Below are 17,348 nucleotides of genomic sequence, written 5' to 3'. Positions count from 1 at the left end.
ACAGTGCCCCTGAGCAGTGCCTGTCCCGCCGTCACAACAGATGCGTGGGACCTGTCCTTCCCCGCCTTAGTTCCCTTCCCATCCTTGGAACCCTCCAGGCTACCAGCCTCTTAATGCTTCCGTCTGACCCACGTTCCAGACTTTTCCTTTCACCGGTCTTAGCCAGTCTTCTCACTCTGACCCGATCGCTCCATGGGGCAGTACTGTGCCCGAATGCCTGGACTAGTACCTTCCATCTGTCCCCCTTTGGGCGCACACACTGCCAGAAATCCCCGCCCCCTTCCCTCTGGGACAGCCCTCCTCCAGGACCGTCCCCCACCTCCCGCCCCTGGGTGGCTCTTCATCATCTGTAAGATCAAGATCAGAGTCTGTTCCACCTTCCCCACCCCCGGCCCTGCAGCCCATCTGACTGCAGTCCCTGCCTCTTGGGCTTTGCACACGCTGACTGATCTTTCCATCTGGATGGCCGTCCTCTGCTCCTCAGGGCCAAGTTCTGTCCATCCTTAGATTTGTAGCTTCTGTCTGTCCCCCTGTGCACTCTCCTTTCCTGCTTCTGTGCCCTCTCGCCAGACAGCTGGTGCAGCACTCGCTACACTTGCTCTGTGCCCTTGATGTTCTCCGATTCCCCTGCAGACGGAAAGCATCTTGTTCTTCTTTCTGCGGCTGGTGTCCAGCACATGTCTGAGCACGAGGAGGCTCAGTAGACACTGGCATAATGAGTGAATGAAGGAATGAATGAATGACCAGAAAGTTGAGGAATTTAATAGAACCATGTATTTCTATTACGTGCAAGGACTTTGTTACCAAGAGAAAATTCCTAGAGTGGAGAAGTAGTTTGAGGAGGGCTGGCTCTGTTACAGGCGAGCACGTGAGGTTGTTTGAAGATAGTTGGACCAGCCAGCATTAAGAACAGGAACCGGGGATTTTAGGCCACTTATTAAGTAACTCCAAGTCCCTGAGGTATAAGGAGGAACAATTCAATTATTCTGATAAACTAAAACTAATTTGCAGGGGAATTTTTATAAGGTAACGAAATTAGGAACAAAAAGGTAAAGCCACATACCCTTGTTGACTTAGGCAAACCTATGCAGAGCTATTTTCTCATTCTTAGTCCTGTACAGGATACAGACTTTAGAAATTATGGCAAAACCTACACAGGTTGTAAAATGGTTGAGTCATGAATTCTACGTATTGTAAATGTGTGCTTCATTCTTTGTCCTCTGAGTAGTTCTGATTTGGATAAAAATCATAAAACATCTGTATCTAAAAAAGGATTAGAAAAGGAATGCAGGATAAGATTGAAACTGCCCGTGTTCTGTCTACCTAGGAAAACGTTGTTGCGCCCATTTAAAGTGTGACGGCCGTGGGGTCACGTCTATGCGGGCTCCACAGTCAGACTGAAACCTCAGTTGTGTCACCGGTGACATGTGATACCCGCAGTGGGGTCAGGGAGTAGAAAGAAGCCACATATCTTCGACTGTGGTTGGGAACGCTCAGCCGATGGAAGCGTTGGGGTAAAGTTGTTTTCCTGTCATGTTCTGAATTGCCAAAGAAAGACGTCACTTGTGATATTCCTGTTTCTGTAGGGAGTTTCCCTTTGGGTCTGTGGGACAAAATGAGACATATGGGGAAGATGAGTGATTAGAAAACATTTGGGTTCTATTTCCGCACGGCCTCCGACACGCTCAGAGCGCTCGCTGTCCGTGCTGGGATTCCTCCTCCCGGTAATACCCGTCAACGCACAGGAGTGGTGCGAGGAGGCTATGGTGTGAGTCGTAACGAGCATCGGGAAAGGCCGGCCAGTGTCCTCTCACAAGGAAGTGTCATGACACGTGGACGCCTTCATCGTCCCGCCTCGCCGCCTGCTGAACGGTGTGGGGGCTGCCTCCCGCTGGGTGGGCCTTGAAGTTCAGTAAGATACGATGAGGGTCATCTGTATCTACGGAGAGTTACATATTAGAAATTGAATGTATTTCACACGTGAATGTATTCCCATTCACATTAGCTAGTGAAAATAATTTTTATGTCACCTTCTTACCCATTTTAATTTCAATTCTGTCTCTGGTGACTGATACGATGCACAGAAAGGGTACATAGGTGGGGCATCTGGGTGGCTCAGTGGGTTAAAGCCTCTGCCTTCGGCTCAGGTCATGATCCCAGGGTCCTGGGATCGAGCCCCACATCGGGCTCTCTGCTCAGCGGGGAGCCTGCTTCCCCCCTCTCTCTGCCTGCCTCTCTGCCTACTTGTGATCTTTGTCTGTCAAATAAATAAATAAAGGGTACATAGCTTTTTTATAAATAGGCCTATATATTTTTTTTCTTCTTTTTAGAATATTACTTTATACACTGTAGACTCCTTGTTTCCTCATATTTTTTTCTCTACTGGGTTTAATGAGCTACATTTTAAAATTAATGTCTTGTTTCTCATTTAACATTTCTTTATGAGGCTGTCTCGGTAGTAAATCCTATTACAATGTTGACCGGCACATCGGGCACATTAAACTTTTCTTGCTGACATGGAGGGCTTCCGCTAACTAGGTATCTCACATTCCCAGGGAGTCCTCAGAACCGGGCACCAGACTGTGATTTTTCTTCTTATTTGTCCTGATAAGTTCTCATCGATTTCAGACACAGAGCTCATCAAAATACAGTTTATGAAACTATCTAAAAACAACTGTGAGTAACTGTAGAGAGGAGGTATGCTTTCAACAAGGTGGCTGGGCTTTAAGACTAATTATCACCAGTTCTGTGCTCCTGTCATTCACAATCTAGTAACTTCTGTTACTCAAGAAAGTCCGAGTCCTGTGATATCACCAGATGGAGCTGTGGATGCCCTGAGACCAGGAACCCTTCTGTTTCCGCCCCTCGAGCTGCAGAGGCTAACCCCGCATGAGCATCTGTGTTCCCTTTCTGCGGGAGACAGGTTCCTATTTATGAGGAACTCCAAGGTAATGCTGCAAGGGCTCCACCTCCAAAGCTCGGCTTTTTTTTTTTTAGGCAATAAAATTCATAAGGGATAAGTGAAAAATAATTGAGGAGCATTTTTATTTTTACTAGTGTGTTTGCTGTTGCTTTATGGTGTAATAGACACTAAAATGCCGACTCGCGAGTCAGACGAGAAAGATTAGCGCTGCGTTTGGGTATCTGTGCATCCAAGCATGGAATTGGAGCCTTAGTAGAGTAATTGAAAGAGAGCAGGATTGTGGATCGAATTTATCCCCACTCTTGAGTTTGTTTGCAAATGGCTTTTATTACAAAGGTTTCAGGGGTAGGGAAGACATTCAAAAAATGGAATCCCTGTCCTGCTGGCCGATGGGGGGTGTCTGGGGGCGGTGGTAGTTGGTTTCTGCACCTTGTAGGGAGTGTCAAGGACAAGTATTAACAGAGGATGAAAGCAAAAGCCAGTGGACTTGCAAGGGCTTTTCGGACCAGCGCCTGAAAGGCAGAAGGGGCAGATGGCGTCAGAGCTGGTGGCCCCAGTCTGGGAGGGACCTGCAGGAGTCAGAAAGGGGATAGGCCGTGGGGACCGCCCTGACGTTCTCTCTCGACCGTGATCTTTAGACACATGGTGTATTAGTTTCCTGCTGCTGCTATAACAACTTATCACAAACTGGGTGGCTTAACACAACATACAAATTCATTACGTTGTGGTCTTGGAGGTCAGAATTCCAGAATAGTCCTCACTGGCTTATACGTGGAGCATTGGCAGAACTTTGTCTCTTCTTGAGTCTCTAAGGGGGAAACTCACATCCTTCCTTTTTGAGTTTTCAAAGGTTGTCTCACGGTCCCCTTCATCTTCAAGGCCGGCAATGACCAGGCAAGTCTTTCTCACACCATATCCCTGGGAACCTGATTCTCCCGCCGGTCTCTCTCATTTATGAGGACCTGTGTGATCACACTGGGTCCAGGAGAATAGTCCAGGATCCTCTCCCCATCTCAGGGTCAGCTGATTAACAACGGTAATTCCATCTTCAACCGTAATTCCTGTCTCCTATCAATGTGACGTAGTCACGGTTTCTGATGTAGTCACCTGGACATCTTTGGGGGCTGTTCTTTTAGCTACCATGCACAGCACACAGAGTCGATCCCCGTGTAGGTTGTATCCAGCCTTCTTTCTGTTCAAACTCCCGCTCCTCACCCGAAGGCTGTACTGCTTCGTATGGCCAGAGGCGGGCATCAACCCTGTAATAGCACAGAGAATTAATGGGCTGGCTAGTGGCTTTTAAATGGCATGCTCCTCACATTTCGTCATTTCATCTCCATGCAGCAAATGTTGTTGAGTGTTTGCTCTTCATTCTCTCAACAAACACCTTCTCAACACCTTCGTGCTGGGCTCTGTTACTGGGGATGGCACTGAACAGCATGGGCGTCTATGTCTGCTCGTGGAGCTTATGGCTTGGTGGAGACTGACAAACACAGAAACACTGAATAAATAGGAAAAATGTCAGCTCGCAGTAAATGGTAGGCAGAGGACTAAAACAAGAAGTATGAATGACTTGGTGGCTACTGGAATAGGGAGGGGGGTGGGTTTCTGAGATCTGAATGGCAAGGGACAGCCACTCATGTGAGCAAGGGAAAGAATTTTCCAGGCAGAGGGCCTAAGAAGTACAAAGGAGGGAATGAGTTTTCTGTTGGAGAAACAGAATGCGGCTGGCGTGGAATGGGCAAAGGCAAGATGGTATGAGGTGTGTGTCACGGGGGAAGTAAGTGCCTGATCTCACCCTTGGAAGCCATGGTAGAGAACCTGGGTTCTTTGCATGATGGGAAGACATTAGAGAGTTTCTAACTAGTTTTTAGACCAAGTTGATAGTGGAGATGGAAATAATATTCACACATTTGGGATATATTTATCCCAATTTGCATTGACAAGGCATCAATGGGATGGATACAAGGAGTGATGGCAATATGGAAGTGAGGGTAATTCCCCGATTTGGGGGTGAAGCGGTACTGCCACTTCCTGGGGTGGGGAAGGGGGATGATGAACAGTGGGCGGGCAGTGAGTAGAAGCGGGAAGGCCCAGAGTTCTGTTTTGGCCACACTGAGGTTGAGATGCCCATTTCATATCAAAGGGGCGTTGTCAAGTCGGACAACTGGATATGTAAGTTTTGGGATTTCTGAAGAGGCTTGTCTAGGTTAGAGAGTTATTGGCATATGGCTGGTGTTCAAACCATGATCTTGATGAGACTGTCCGAGGAGAGAAGTGGACCCACGATGCAGCTCTGGGTGTCCAGCACTTAGAACGTGAACAGAGAAGGTTGGGCTGGGCAGGGAGTCAGAGCAGCAGCAGCTGGTAGCGGTGCCGAAACACCGAGCGTTTAACAGAGAAACGGACTGATGGACAGACGGACTTCAGCAGGCAGCCGCGTGGGGACGAGGGTGAAAGGAGTAAACCGGAGGTTGAGGACGCAAGCCTGAGATGGGAGGAGGGCGGGTGGACTCTGCAGGTGGGCTGCGATGGACGCGCGGGCACAGGATGAAGGGGGCGTGGGCTAACGTGGAGCTGGCGTGGCCCGTGGCGTTGAGAAGTGGAAGGATTCAGGCCACAGTGTGGAGTGGCTCGTCACCCGGGTATTGAAACCACGCAGGTGGTGGGTACAGGATAGAGACAGACAGACGGTGAGGTTTCCTCCACAATGAGACACTGCATGGAGAGACCCGGGGTTTACGGGAGATGATCATCCCAGTGGAAGTTGTACCAAAACTGGGAAGTCTGCAGGTGCAGGGGAGTTTTGGAAGAGCAATTCCAGACCTGGTGACAGCGAGGGAGGGGTGCGGAGCAGGAAGGGACTCAACTTGCCTGAAGACAGAAACCACGAACTTGTCTTTCCACTTACAGTTCAATGAGCAGGTATTGAGGGCTTGGTGTGCGGGTGCACCGTGCTTATTCCCCTGGGGCAGGAAAGGAGCCACAGGGCAGGTATGTGCAAAGATAAGGAGCCCCTGGGTCTGTGAGCTGTCCAAACCTGCTACGCTTGTCATGAGCAACCTTTCAGGTTTCCTGGGGTGATTTTTGTATGGTGGATCTTGATACATATTGACTCCTCAATCAAATGAATGAAGTCTACCTTTTCGTTTAAAAACACTGTTTCATTGTTTAGTATTGTCCATTAGTTACAATGTGGTGCCGCCAACCCAGCAACTTACTGTGTGTTCAGATAACGTTTCATGATATAGGCCGTGCTCAGGAAGTTAAAGTCAAAAAAACACTTAAATACTGTATATACAATAAGATCCCACTTTAAGAAGTTTGTGTGTGCGTGCATGTGCGCGCGTGTGTGTTTATTTATTTTTATTTTTTTAAGATTTTATTTATTTGTCAGAGAGAGAGAGGGAGAGAGTACACACAAGCAGGCAGAGAGAGAGGAGGAAGCAGGCTCCCTGCCAAGCAAGTAGCCAGATGCCGAACTCGATCCCAGGACCCCAGGATCATGACCTGAGCTGAAGGCAGCGGCTTAAACAACTGAGCCACCCAGGCGTCCCTGTGTGTGTGTTTAAGAGAGAAAGAGAAGGACAAAGAAAAGAAGAGTCCATTGTCAAATTATTATTGGTGGTTATCTCTAGGTCATGAAGTTAGAAGGATGTTTGTTTTCTTCATTTTCCAAGCTTTCTACAATGCATAAGTATTATATAAACAATGTATCATCAGCCCATGCTGTGTAAAATTATTTTTCTCTAGAACTTCATATTTCTTTAATTTTATATAACACGTGTAGTAAACATTAAAATCCTAGTAGGCTTTCTCCCATCACAGAGTAACTTCCTAGACCTTCTTCTTTTTTATTTATTTATTTTTTTGGCCACCATTTATTCCTGTGAATTCCCCTCTGACCTTCCTCTCTTGCCCTGTGCTGCTGAAGGAGATGGCGCACGTTTCCGTTCGCTGATGAATGAGACCTTGCACCCCACCACAGACAGACACGTTTATCTGTTTTCTGTGTCGCTGTACACAACATTGAGTTTTGTTGATTTGTCTCTTTGTCTTTTATAGCCTGTGGCTGCCATTTTCTGTTCCAGTCTCCTTTCAATCTTACTTTATTTTTTATTATTGATTTTATTTTTCTTTTCCTGTGAAATGTTTATTCTAAAACACATCTGCAAGTCATTCATAACTCTGGCTGGGTACAGTTAAGCATTTCATTGGATGTGAGTGTTTAAGGATATATTCCTTTCAGATCTGTAGGTTTCTCTTGGTTGTGTCTTTGAAAGCAGGTGCAACACTTGGTGCCAAAACGTCATCCAAAAATGTCGTGTACTCAGGTCATAACTAGAGCATGGCACCTTTCACTGAAGGTTGACTCAAAGGACGTTTTGAGGGCGAGGTATGATTCCTGTCTTCTAAGGTGATCCAGAAGGTAGCAATGAATGTCAAACATGCCTAATCTTCCTTTTACAACCACACCGGAGATAACGCTTGATAAATTGTGCAGCCTGTTCACGTTCTCAAGGTTACGAATTCCACATGTGAGTAAGGCAGAATCTCCATCGTTTCTGCCATTGTTTTCTTGAGTTCCGATTCCAGAGTTTGACAGAGAGACCAAGAGCTTACTGTATCTCTGCTGACTCCCAGTTTTGTAGACTTGATTACTCACTTCTGCTTTTCCTGCTTTACGACAGAATAATTGTGAGCTATCTTCCTGGCCCCTCAAAGCGGCCTGCCCCGTACTCTTGCTAGGTCCAGGATGACTTTGTTGAGTGCATGAGCAGAACGCTGTGGGTTTCTTCCTACATCCATGAGGACCCAGCACATTCTCCGTGTCGCTTTCTATATTCTTTCTTCTGATGTTGAGGTTCCGACTGGGATTTCATTGTGGATTCACGTCCTCAGTAGTAAGACAAGACCAAGGCAGGATGTAATCCTTGGCTCTGCTGTGTGGGCCGTGTCTTTGGGGAGGATTAGTGCTAGTGACAATCCAAAACAGTTGCGAATGCTGACATCCTCATTTGGTGATGATCTTGTAGGGATTCCTGTATATATGTATGTTTTCAGTTTTCATATACATGGAGGATGATTTAACTGAGGAAACTCTAATGAATGAAAACTACTCTGGGTTGCTTAAGCATACAAGAGCTGATGGAAGGAGGGATCATTGGGTGGAAAGACTTTGTTGGATGACGGGAAGAACCAGTCTGGGATTAAATGATTGCTGTAGATAATCCTCAAAATGAGTTAATCCATGCAAATTAATCTAACGTGTATAATCAGCTTTGAGGGCAGCTCTGTTGTCCCTGATCTTTAAAAAGGAGAGTGGAGAAGCCAATATCCAGTCAAGTCACCAAAAAAGTAGTTAAAAAGGAAAATGGCTTCTCTAGGAGAAACGAGAAGGGCTTGAGTTTGGTTGTATTTCCTCCTGCCTTCCCTCCCTTTTCACGCAGCTGGATCTTCTAAGTGCCCATGGTGCTCTGCTCCAGCCCTACCTGGTCCAGCATTTCCTCCGGGGAAAACCTTACTGGGGGTGTGTTCACATCTCGGAATACACACTCATTGGTGTGTCAGCAACCTGAGCAACTAGCCTGCGTCCGAGTGTATTTTGGTGCTGTGTGCATAATCGCTCTTCCAGGAAGGTAAAGGGATGTTTTCCATTTAAACTTTAACAATATGACACGATGACAGACGGTTCTGTGACTCTCTGATGGCTCGGCCTGGAGTAGCGAAGACGGAGGGGAAACAGGAAAACTTCTCTGGGTACGGAAAAGAGCCACCATGGCTTTCCATGGGAGACAAGTCACAGGAGCTTAACTTAAAGCCTTGGAGATTTAGATTACATTTTGCAGGTAAGGATTTTTGAGACCTAGGTTGTGAAAATCCTGTGGACATCTGTAAACCACAAGGTTGATTTGTGTGAGACCCAGAGTCAGCTCTGTGATTCTGTTGCAGGAAGAAACACGTATATTTTAAAATATTGTTCCAAATGGAATTATTCCAACACCCTATATTCAGTGCATGACATTCTCTTGGGAAAGGAGAACCTCTAAAGCTAGTATTTTCAGGCACCAAGCATCATCCCTGCTTTGGGGATAGCAGTGGGGAGCAGGTAACAGGTGTGAGGTCCCTTCTGTCTGGATACCTGTATGGGGGGGGGCAGCTGTGTTGCTGGGTCAGGATCCCCAGGGTGAGGATGAGTCTGGGACACAGCCCTGCTCTGCTGGGTCAGGCTTGTCCTCCCCTCCAGCCTTCTTCCCTGTGAAAATGCAGACGTGTGTGTGTAGGGTGGCGGAGAGAGGACTGCAAAAGCCCCGTCAGTACAAAGGGAGGCAAAATACCTATTAAAAAGCATTATCAGGGCACCTGGGTGGCTCAGTGGGTTAAAGCCTCTGCCTTCGGCCAGGTCATGATCTCAGGGTCCTGGGATCGAGCCCCACATTGGGCTCCCTGCTTGGTGGAGAGCCTGCTTCTCCTTCCCCTCTGCCTGCCTCTCTGCCTATTTGTACTTTCTCTCTGTCAAACAAATAGATAAAAAATCTTTAAAAAGCATGATCTTCCTTAGTATTTGCTTGCAGTTTCAACATTCAGCCACATGATGTCACAATTGGATTTTGATTTTCGCTGTGCATTTGTCTCCAATGATAGGTGAAGGCGTTTTCCAGGCGGGAGCAGAGAGGTCTGAGACACGGGGGGCAGCAGAAGTCCAGGAAGATGAAGACACGCAAGTGGAGATCCCGGTTGACCAGGTAGTCTCCATGTACAAGCCAAGTGGCCACTCTTTTCTTTCAAGTTCTGGGTTATCTGCTCCAGGCTGTTCGGAAGCGTGCGCTTAGAGCATCTCAGGAGCGGGGTGGCCCAATGACCCACGACACAGCCTTAGGTCTTCCTGGTGTTCCTTCAGAGAAGAGCCCTTTGGACTGTCTTTAAATTTTTATTTTGTAGTCATGGGAAATGAGGTGACTTTAATAAATAGCATTGAAGGTGGATTTTGGGATAAGCCCTGAGATGCAAAGGGGGAGAAGGTTTGATACAGAAAAAGCATATTGGCTGGGGGTTTTTATCTAGAAAAAAAGTCCTCCATTCAGAAAAGCTTTTTTTTTTTTTTAAACGCTGTGATATTCTCTCCTTTAGGTCCTTGAAATTGTGGTTGGAATTTATTTTTCATAAAAGAATTGCGTATACAAACACAACGCGCTTATTTGCTGTGTGTGTATTGATTTTCTTTTTAGGCCAATGGAACATGGTACTTGGAGGAGAGAAAGAATGAGAGTGGGTGAGTGTGTGTGTGTGAGTGTGTGTGTGAGTGTGTGTGTGTGTGTGTGCACGCACTGTGCTTGTAGAAGGGATGAAGGAGTATTCATGTTGGTTAAATGATGCAAGAAATAAGTCAGTTAGGCTTTTTAATACAATTCAGCCGTATTTCTTACATTTCTAGATGGAGGATTGGAATTGAGGTCGGGGGGGGGGGGGACATCATAACCCCAGGCTCAAGGGAATGAGAATTCACTAGGAATTGCCACTTGTCCTCTGACTATTATGTGATATTCCCTTTACAGAAAGCAAATTTCAATCCTACAGGTTCCATAGACGAACTTCTCAGTCGTATTTGTCTTCACAGAGGGGCAGTGGGACTGCTGCTTGATGATTCCACAGGCATTTCCCATAAGCGTCGCCTTCCTGATGAAAAGCCTCATGTGTTAAAAATCACACAGATTTCAAAAATCCAATTTCTTACCCAGGATTAGCTATAACTAATAATTTTTCATAAACTCCAGTTACAGGTAATTTTTTTTTTTCGCGGAGGGAAAATGGAAATTTAAGTCTTCTGTGACACTGTAATTAAATGTTACAGTGGAAGACAAAGGAGAGTAATCGTCTGTGTGTACAGCCCCGAACAGCTGCCCCAAAACAAGACAGATTTATTCCAGAGTCAGAATGCCACAGATCAAGGGAAAATCAGACTCGGATAGCCAAAAGAGAAGGCTCTTTGTTAATCACTTCACAGGTTTCAGAGTCTGTGGTAGGTGTTTCTTTGCTTGTAAGTTTGGCGTCACAAGGAAGGGGAGCCGAGAGAGGGAAGGAGCTGGTCTCTGACGCTACCAGAACAGCCCGGGGTGGGTGTCTGCAGAGCTCCACTGCTCACGGGACCGGAGAGGGGTCACTTACTAGAATGCATGACTGTGGAGATACTGAGTAAGCAGCCCCGTGAAAACTGGGCGAGGTCAACACACTGATGTCTGTTTGAAGGAAATAAAACCCAATAACCAAAGGTCAGAATTCCTTTCTTCTTTGACCCCATAAGTAATAGAGCTGGAATTAGCTGGTGGCCGTGGTTGGCGAGAGATGCTTACCACAGGGTCCGGTCTCAGAGTCGCTCTCTCTGTGGCCTGCTGACCTTCTGCTCCGTATCCTCAGCATCTGTGTTAAGGGTCTTGTGAAGCACCCAGTGAGGGTGTGGAGAAGTTAGTGGAAAGCTCCACGATCATTGAGAACAACTCTGCGGATGTCCTCCCACTATGTTCTCCAGGAAGCGGTGGGTGCTGTTTGCTGAGTACCTACCAAGGCCAGGTACCCCACACTGGGCACTTTCATCTCGTATAATTGTGGTGACCGCCCTGAAACACAAGTCTTACCCCCCTACTTCATATGGAGAAAGGTAGTGAGCTCGTGTAGGTGAACTTGGTTGTTCAAGGTTGTGCCGTTCTGCGGAGGAGTTTGTATTTGAATGTAGGTCTGTTCGGTTTCGAAGTGTGGGGGTGATCTAGGGAAAGAGTATTAAATGCAAACACACACACACACGCACACATAGAAAAAAAAAACACAAACCCCAAAAAGCCAATTACTAGCTTAAGGAAGGAAAAAAATTCCTGCACAGGAAAGGAAATGTAGTCATCACATACAACTTGGCTCAGCCATAAATTACGCTGATGTACACTCCGTCTTGGGCTGACACAGTTCATTTCTTTGGACGGATTTCCTATCATCTAAATGGTTCATGTTATAACTTTAGTCAAAGGGCTGTGGACAAGGGTGTGTGTGTGTGTGTGTGTATGTGTGTGTGTAAATACCATGTGTAATCGGCCAAGTAGTGTATCCGATGCCTGAAAAGCAGATCAAGTTTTAGAAGTAAATATTGCCAGGAGCCAATTCTCCGTGGATCTCTTGTGTTTCTGCATATCTTATGAGCAGAGGGACAGATCGCCTTTGTTCTGGATTATCTTATCTCTCTCCCCCCCCCTTTTTTTTTTTTTTTTTTGGACTGTCTTTTTAACGGTGTTTGAACAAGCTTGGAAGACAGACACAGTGACTTCCTCTGGAACAATCACTCTCAGCTCGGGGCAGTCTTACCTCTGAGGGAGGTTTGGAAATTTCTGGGGACATTTTTTTGATTGTTAGACCTGAGGGAGTACTCCTGGCATCTGGTAGGAAGTGGCCAGGGCTTCGGCTAAATGTCTTGTAATGCACACGACAGCCCTCCCAACAAAAAATTACTCAGTCCAAAATGTTAACAGCACTGGGATGAGAACCCCTGGCATAGAGCAAAGGCCAGCTTTGTTTACTGCCCAGTATCGTAAGGACAACATCTTCCGGCACTGCAGGTCAGGCAGGGTTAGTATCCATTATAAAAGATATGGTGCCGTCGAACTGTATGCTCAAAACTGGTCAAAATGGGGCCCCTGGGTGGTGCAGTTAAGCGTCCAACTCGGTTTCTGCTCCGGTCGTATCTCAGGGTCGTGGGTTTGAGCCCTGCATTGGGCTTGTGGAGTCTGCTTGAGACGGTCTCCCTCTCCCACCTTTGCACACATGCATTCTCTCCCCCTAAAATAAATGAATAAATATGAAAAAGAAAGTAGTCAAAACTGTAAATGTTACATGTTTTTTAGCACAATAAAAGTATTCGGAAAAAGATTGGGTTCTTTCCCTAGATTGTGAGCCGCTATTTGCATCACCTGGGCTCCCCTTCCCATTGGTCTGTGGGAACGGGGTCCCGGGGAGTGGGTGCTTGTGGTGATGCTCTGGCTACTGCTGTTGCCGTGAGCAATAAAATTCTTTGTCTCTGACCCGGGAGTCTCATGTCTTCTGCCACATCTCTGAAATCATGGCAGGCTAACGAGGACACTTGTGAGTGGGGTAAAATTCCAGACCTTCCAGAGTCCTTGTGTCTCCTGTATGAGTGTTGGTGTGTTTAAGTGTGTGCAGATGTGGACTCATTCCAGCCAAGAACATGGCCAAACTCTGTCCAAGCGTTCAGACTCTTGTCATTTTTTAGACGACCCTGGATCTAACTACTTCCAAACCCATGGGAAACTGAAGAATGGCATGTTTTAAAAAATGTATTTGGGGAGGCCAGAATGAATATCTTTTCTCAGGAGAGAGTTCAGGTCTAACAAGAATAAAGTATTCTTTTAGAAATTAGGGTTTTTTTTGGTGTGTGCACACTCCAAATTGTGTCTCTTCTAAATGGATGCTTTTCCAAGCGAAGGAGGCAAGAAGTGAGCTTGCTCTGTAACTACGGATCAGGCAGGAGAACCCACCATCTCAGAAGCCCAAGCAAACAAATACCTAGAAAATAGGCAAATAAGAAGTTATATTTTGGATTTTGTTCCATTTTACAGAAGAGGGCAGAACTCTCCTCATCCATTTGTAGATGATTTTGAATAGTAAAATCATGAGAATTACAAGCTGTTTTTATGCTAAGTAGTTTTCATTAAATAGCATTTAAGCTGTGTCATGAACACTGGAGAAGTGAAAGTTTTTTTTAAAATTGGAAGTTCTGTTGCATATTCTTCTTTGTTTATCTAAAACTTAATTAGCCATTAAGTTACATGTATAATATATAATATTGTTTACAATTTAACAAAGATTACAATAAAAGTAGCAACCATGTTCCTCACCTCTCCCCACCTGCATTCCTCTTCCACAGAGATAACCCATTTGAACCCATTCAGCTTTTTCTCACAGAACACACCATTGTATTTCTAAACCATACTTCCTCCCTCCCTTCCATTTTAATACCTCTGAAATCTTTGGGTATTGAAAGTGATTGCATGTCGTAGTTTAGTTGGCATTTTTTTTTTTTTTAAATTCTAAGAGGTACCTAAACTAATGGAGATCCTTTTAAGTAGGTGACATCCCAAATTTGATAAAGTAAGTTTCTTTTTTTTTTTTTTAAAAAGATTTTATTTATTTGACAGACAGAGATCACAAGCAGGCAGAGAGGCAGGCAGAGAGAGAGGAGGAAGCAGGCTCCCCACTGAGCAGAGAGCCCGATGCGGGGCTCGATCCCAGGACCCTGGGATCATGACCCTAGCCGAAGGCAGAGGCTTTAACCCACTGAGCCACCCAGGCACCCCAATAAAGTATTTAGTTTCTTGATTTTAGTTTTCAGATGTTGATACCGTTAACTTTATCTTTAATGACTGGGGAAGCTGGCTGTTTAGATCTCTTACCAACTCTTCTCCCCCAACCCCCTAATAAGGCCACATACACACAAACACACAAATGCACGACTCTCTCCTTCTTTCTTTCCACGCTCGTAATGACGATTTTGGCTGAGTCAGTATTTAATCTGTACGTTATTTTTGCTACGTCGGCCTTGTGAGTTGAGCCACAGGGTGGACTCTGGTTACATTCCTGCATAACACTCTTTCCCTTCTTCCTATTTTAGTAATTGCTTTTTTTTTTTTTTTATTCATTTGCTTACTTTTCTGTGTAACTGTTACCAAGCCATCTCTAAACTCTGCCAGGTGGTGGGTTTCGCCTTGTGTATGCCAGCGTGTGCAGTGACGGTGACATTTCACCGTCATCTTTTTCTCTCAAACACATTAGTCCTCGGGTTCAGGCTGGTTCCGTGTTCTGTGGATCTGCTTTTTAGAGTTATCCTGGGATTTTTCTTGACCATGGTCTTGGGAATCTCCTTCACTTCCTCAGGGGATGGGTCTCCTCTCCCTTGGATTCCACATCTCCCTCTTTCTTGGTCACACCTTCATTTGTTGTGGAATTCACCCTGAGTGGCCTTCTGGGAAGCATGTTGTGTTTGAGACTTTATGTGTCCGAGTGTGTCTTTTTTTTCCTACTCAAACTTCACCATAGGTATGGCTAGGTGTAAAATTTGAGGTGAGATAATGATCTCTCTGAGAATTCTGAAACCACCGCTCTGTTGTCCTTTCCATCCAGAAGCGCAATTGGGAAGTTTGATGCCATTCTGTTTCCTGAACCTTTGTAAAGAATCCTTTTTCCCTCTTTGGAAGCATTTAGGGTCTTTCCTTTGTTTCTGATGTTCTGGAAATTTCCCATTATGTGCCTTGTTGCAGCTCTTTGGGCTTACTGTACTGGGTGCTAAGTGGGTTTTTGTGTTTTTGTTTTTGTTTTGTTTTGTTTTTAAGATTTTTGTTAGAAAGAGAGAGCGCATGAGTAGGGGGAAGGGCTCCCTAGTGCAGGCCCCTAATGCAAGGCCAACCCAGGACCCCAAGATCATGACGTGAACTGAAGTCGGAGACCTCTCTTAATGGGCTTTTTAATTTTTGAAATGCTTCTCAGTTCAGGAAAAAAAAATATTGAACTATCTCTTTGAGTTTCCTTCTCCCCATTTCTACTCTGTCTGGAACTCCCAAGTATTTGAATACAGGCCTTCTTAGACTGACCCTCCACTTCTCCTATGTTTCATATCTATAATTTTTTTACTATTTTCTCAAGTTCTTTTAAAGTCAAAAAGCCTCAGCGTTTATCTTCCATCTCTTGATTTATTTCCCTTGTCATCATATTTTGTTTTTAATTTGTCTCATATTCTCTGAATGTTCATTTTTATAACCTCTTGTTCTTGTTTTATGGATGTGATAGCTTCCTTTATATCTCCAAGGATTCATCTATTATTTTAAACTTTCTTTTCCTGCAATATCTCTTGTTTCTTCTGTGTTTCTTCATTTCTTTCTAGGTTTTAATTTCTGTCTTCATGTTAGAGGTGTTTCTTGGCTGTCTGATTAGAGTTTTTTCTTTTTTTAATTACAATGTATCTGGCCTACACCATTCTATCAATTTAAAGTACACCACATTAAGGTGTATGTCTTTAAGGTGTATGTATGATTTTAGGGTGAAGCACTAGGGAAACTCTGTATGCATAGGCTCAGCTCCTTGGGTTGGAGGAGTTTCACTGTAGGATGATTGTTTTTCTGCCATTTCTTTGGTAGATTTCCGTTTCTCATTTTTCTTTTTCCTTTGAATGGAGTCTTTTGGGTGTCAGCCTGGATGTGAGCATTTGGGGACTTGATGGTGGGGTGGGGCATTGGCATTGGAGATCTTGCTATTTAGAAATGTATACTTCTTGGTTTCAGTATGGTGCCCGTGGTGCCCTTGTTCTCAGCTGTGCTGAGTCTGGCTCCCCTGTAGTTCAACATCTTTAGAGAAGAAAACTCTTGTATTTCTCAAGGGCAGGGAGGGGATCTTGGGAGTCTTGGTACTTCTTTTAAAGACTCTAAGCCAGTCCCCCTGTTTTTAGTCACACGTACGCCCCTTCTTCCAGAGATAGATGGTGCTGCCTGTCCCTTAGCTTTCTGTAGGTCCTTCAGCGCGCAGAGGTCTGCTTCTTGGCTTCCCCTCCCACAGGGGCAAATTTTAGCAGCATCGGTTCTGCTGTCACTGGCCCCACAGCCATTGGCTTTCCCAGATTTTTATGGCTATTATTTCCTTCCCAGGCTTCTGTGCCCTTATGGGGTCATGGTTTTTTTTTTGTTTTGTTTTGTTTTTTTGTTTTGTTTTTAATTGCCTTTACTGACAATTTAGAGGGATGTCAGAAGGGAGCTAAGTGAAAAAAAAATCACATTTGTTCAACATGCTGTATTTAACCAGGAATCCCTTCCACACTAATTCATCCCAGGGAAAATTAACTGTCTTTATAGAACCTCCACTAGTGATGAGAAACGGGCAGCCTGACCAGATCCCCCACAAGAGACTCTTCGGCTGGCACAAGGTTCACAGAATCTCCTCAGTAGCCTGGACACTCTTCAGTGCACCCCAGACCCCAGCACACTGTGTGACCAACACTGGTCCTGGATTACACGCTTGTGTCCTTTGCCCAGACCCTGGGGGCATTTGACATAACACCGCACACAAAAAAAAAAAACTAAAAAAACCTGTAGTTGGGACACCTGGGTGGCTCAGTCATTTGAGTGTCTACCTTTGTCTCTGGTCATGATCCCAGGGTTCTCGGATCGAATCCTCAGTGGGGGGGGGGGGGGTCTGCTTCTCCCTCTCCCTGCACGCCTTCCCCTGCTTGTGTGTTCTCTCTCTCTTTCTCAAATAAATCAATCAATCTTAAATAAAAATCTGTAGTCTAACCAGAAAGAGCAAGGTTTGAAATCCCAAGGTGCCCATTGACATAGTTCTGTTCTCCGCGCCCGCGCGTGGTGTCGCCGCTTACCCAAACTGC

At 45.4% G+C, this 17,348-nt stretch overlaps 1 protein-coding gene across 1 annotated transcript in view; it reads left to right on the top strand.

Moving 5' to 3' along the window:
* The window catches only part of DCDC2 (doublecortin domain containing 2), a 137,307-nt gene that overhangs the window by 103,687 nt on the left and 16,272 nt on the right, over positions 1-17,348 (top strand). Inside the window, exon 9 of the mRNA XM_046006600.1 lies at positions 9,569-9,669. Coding sequence (XP_045862556.1) covers positions 9,569-9,669 — 101 coding nt within the window. The remainder of the gene's footprint in view (positions 1-9,568; positions 9,670-17,348) is intronic.

This window comes from Meles meles, chromosome 5, assembly GCF_922984935.1.
Source record: "Meles meles chromosome 5, mMelMel3.1 paternal haplotype, whole genome shotgun sequence".
Classification (NCBI taxonomy): domain Eukaryota; kingdom Metazoa; phylum Chordata; class Mammalia; order Carnivora; family Mustelidae; genus Meles; species Meles meles.
This window is presented reverse-complemented; position numbering and strand designations above follow the sequence as displayed.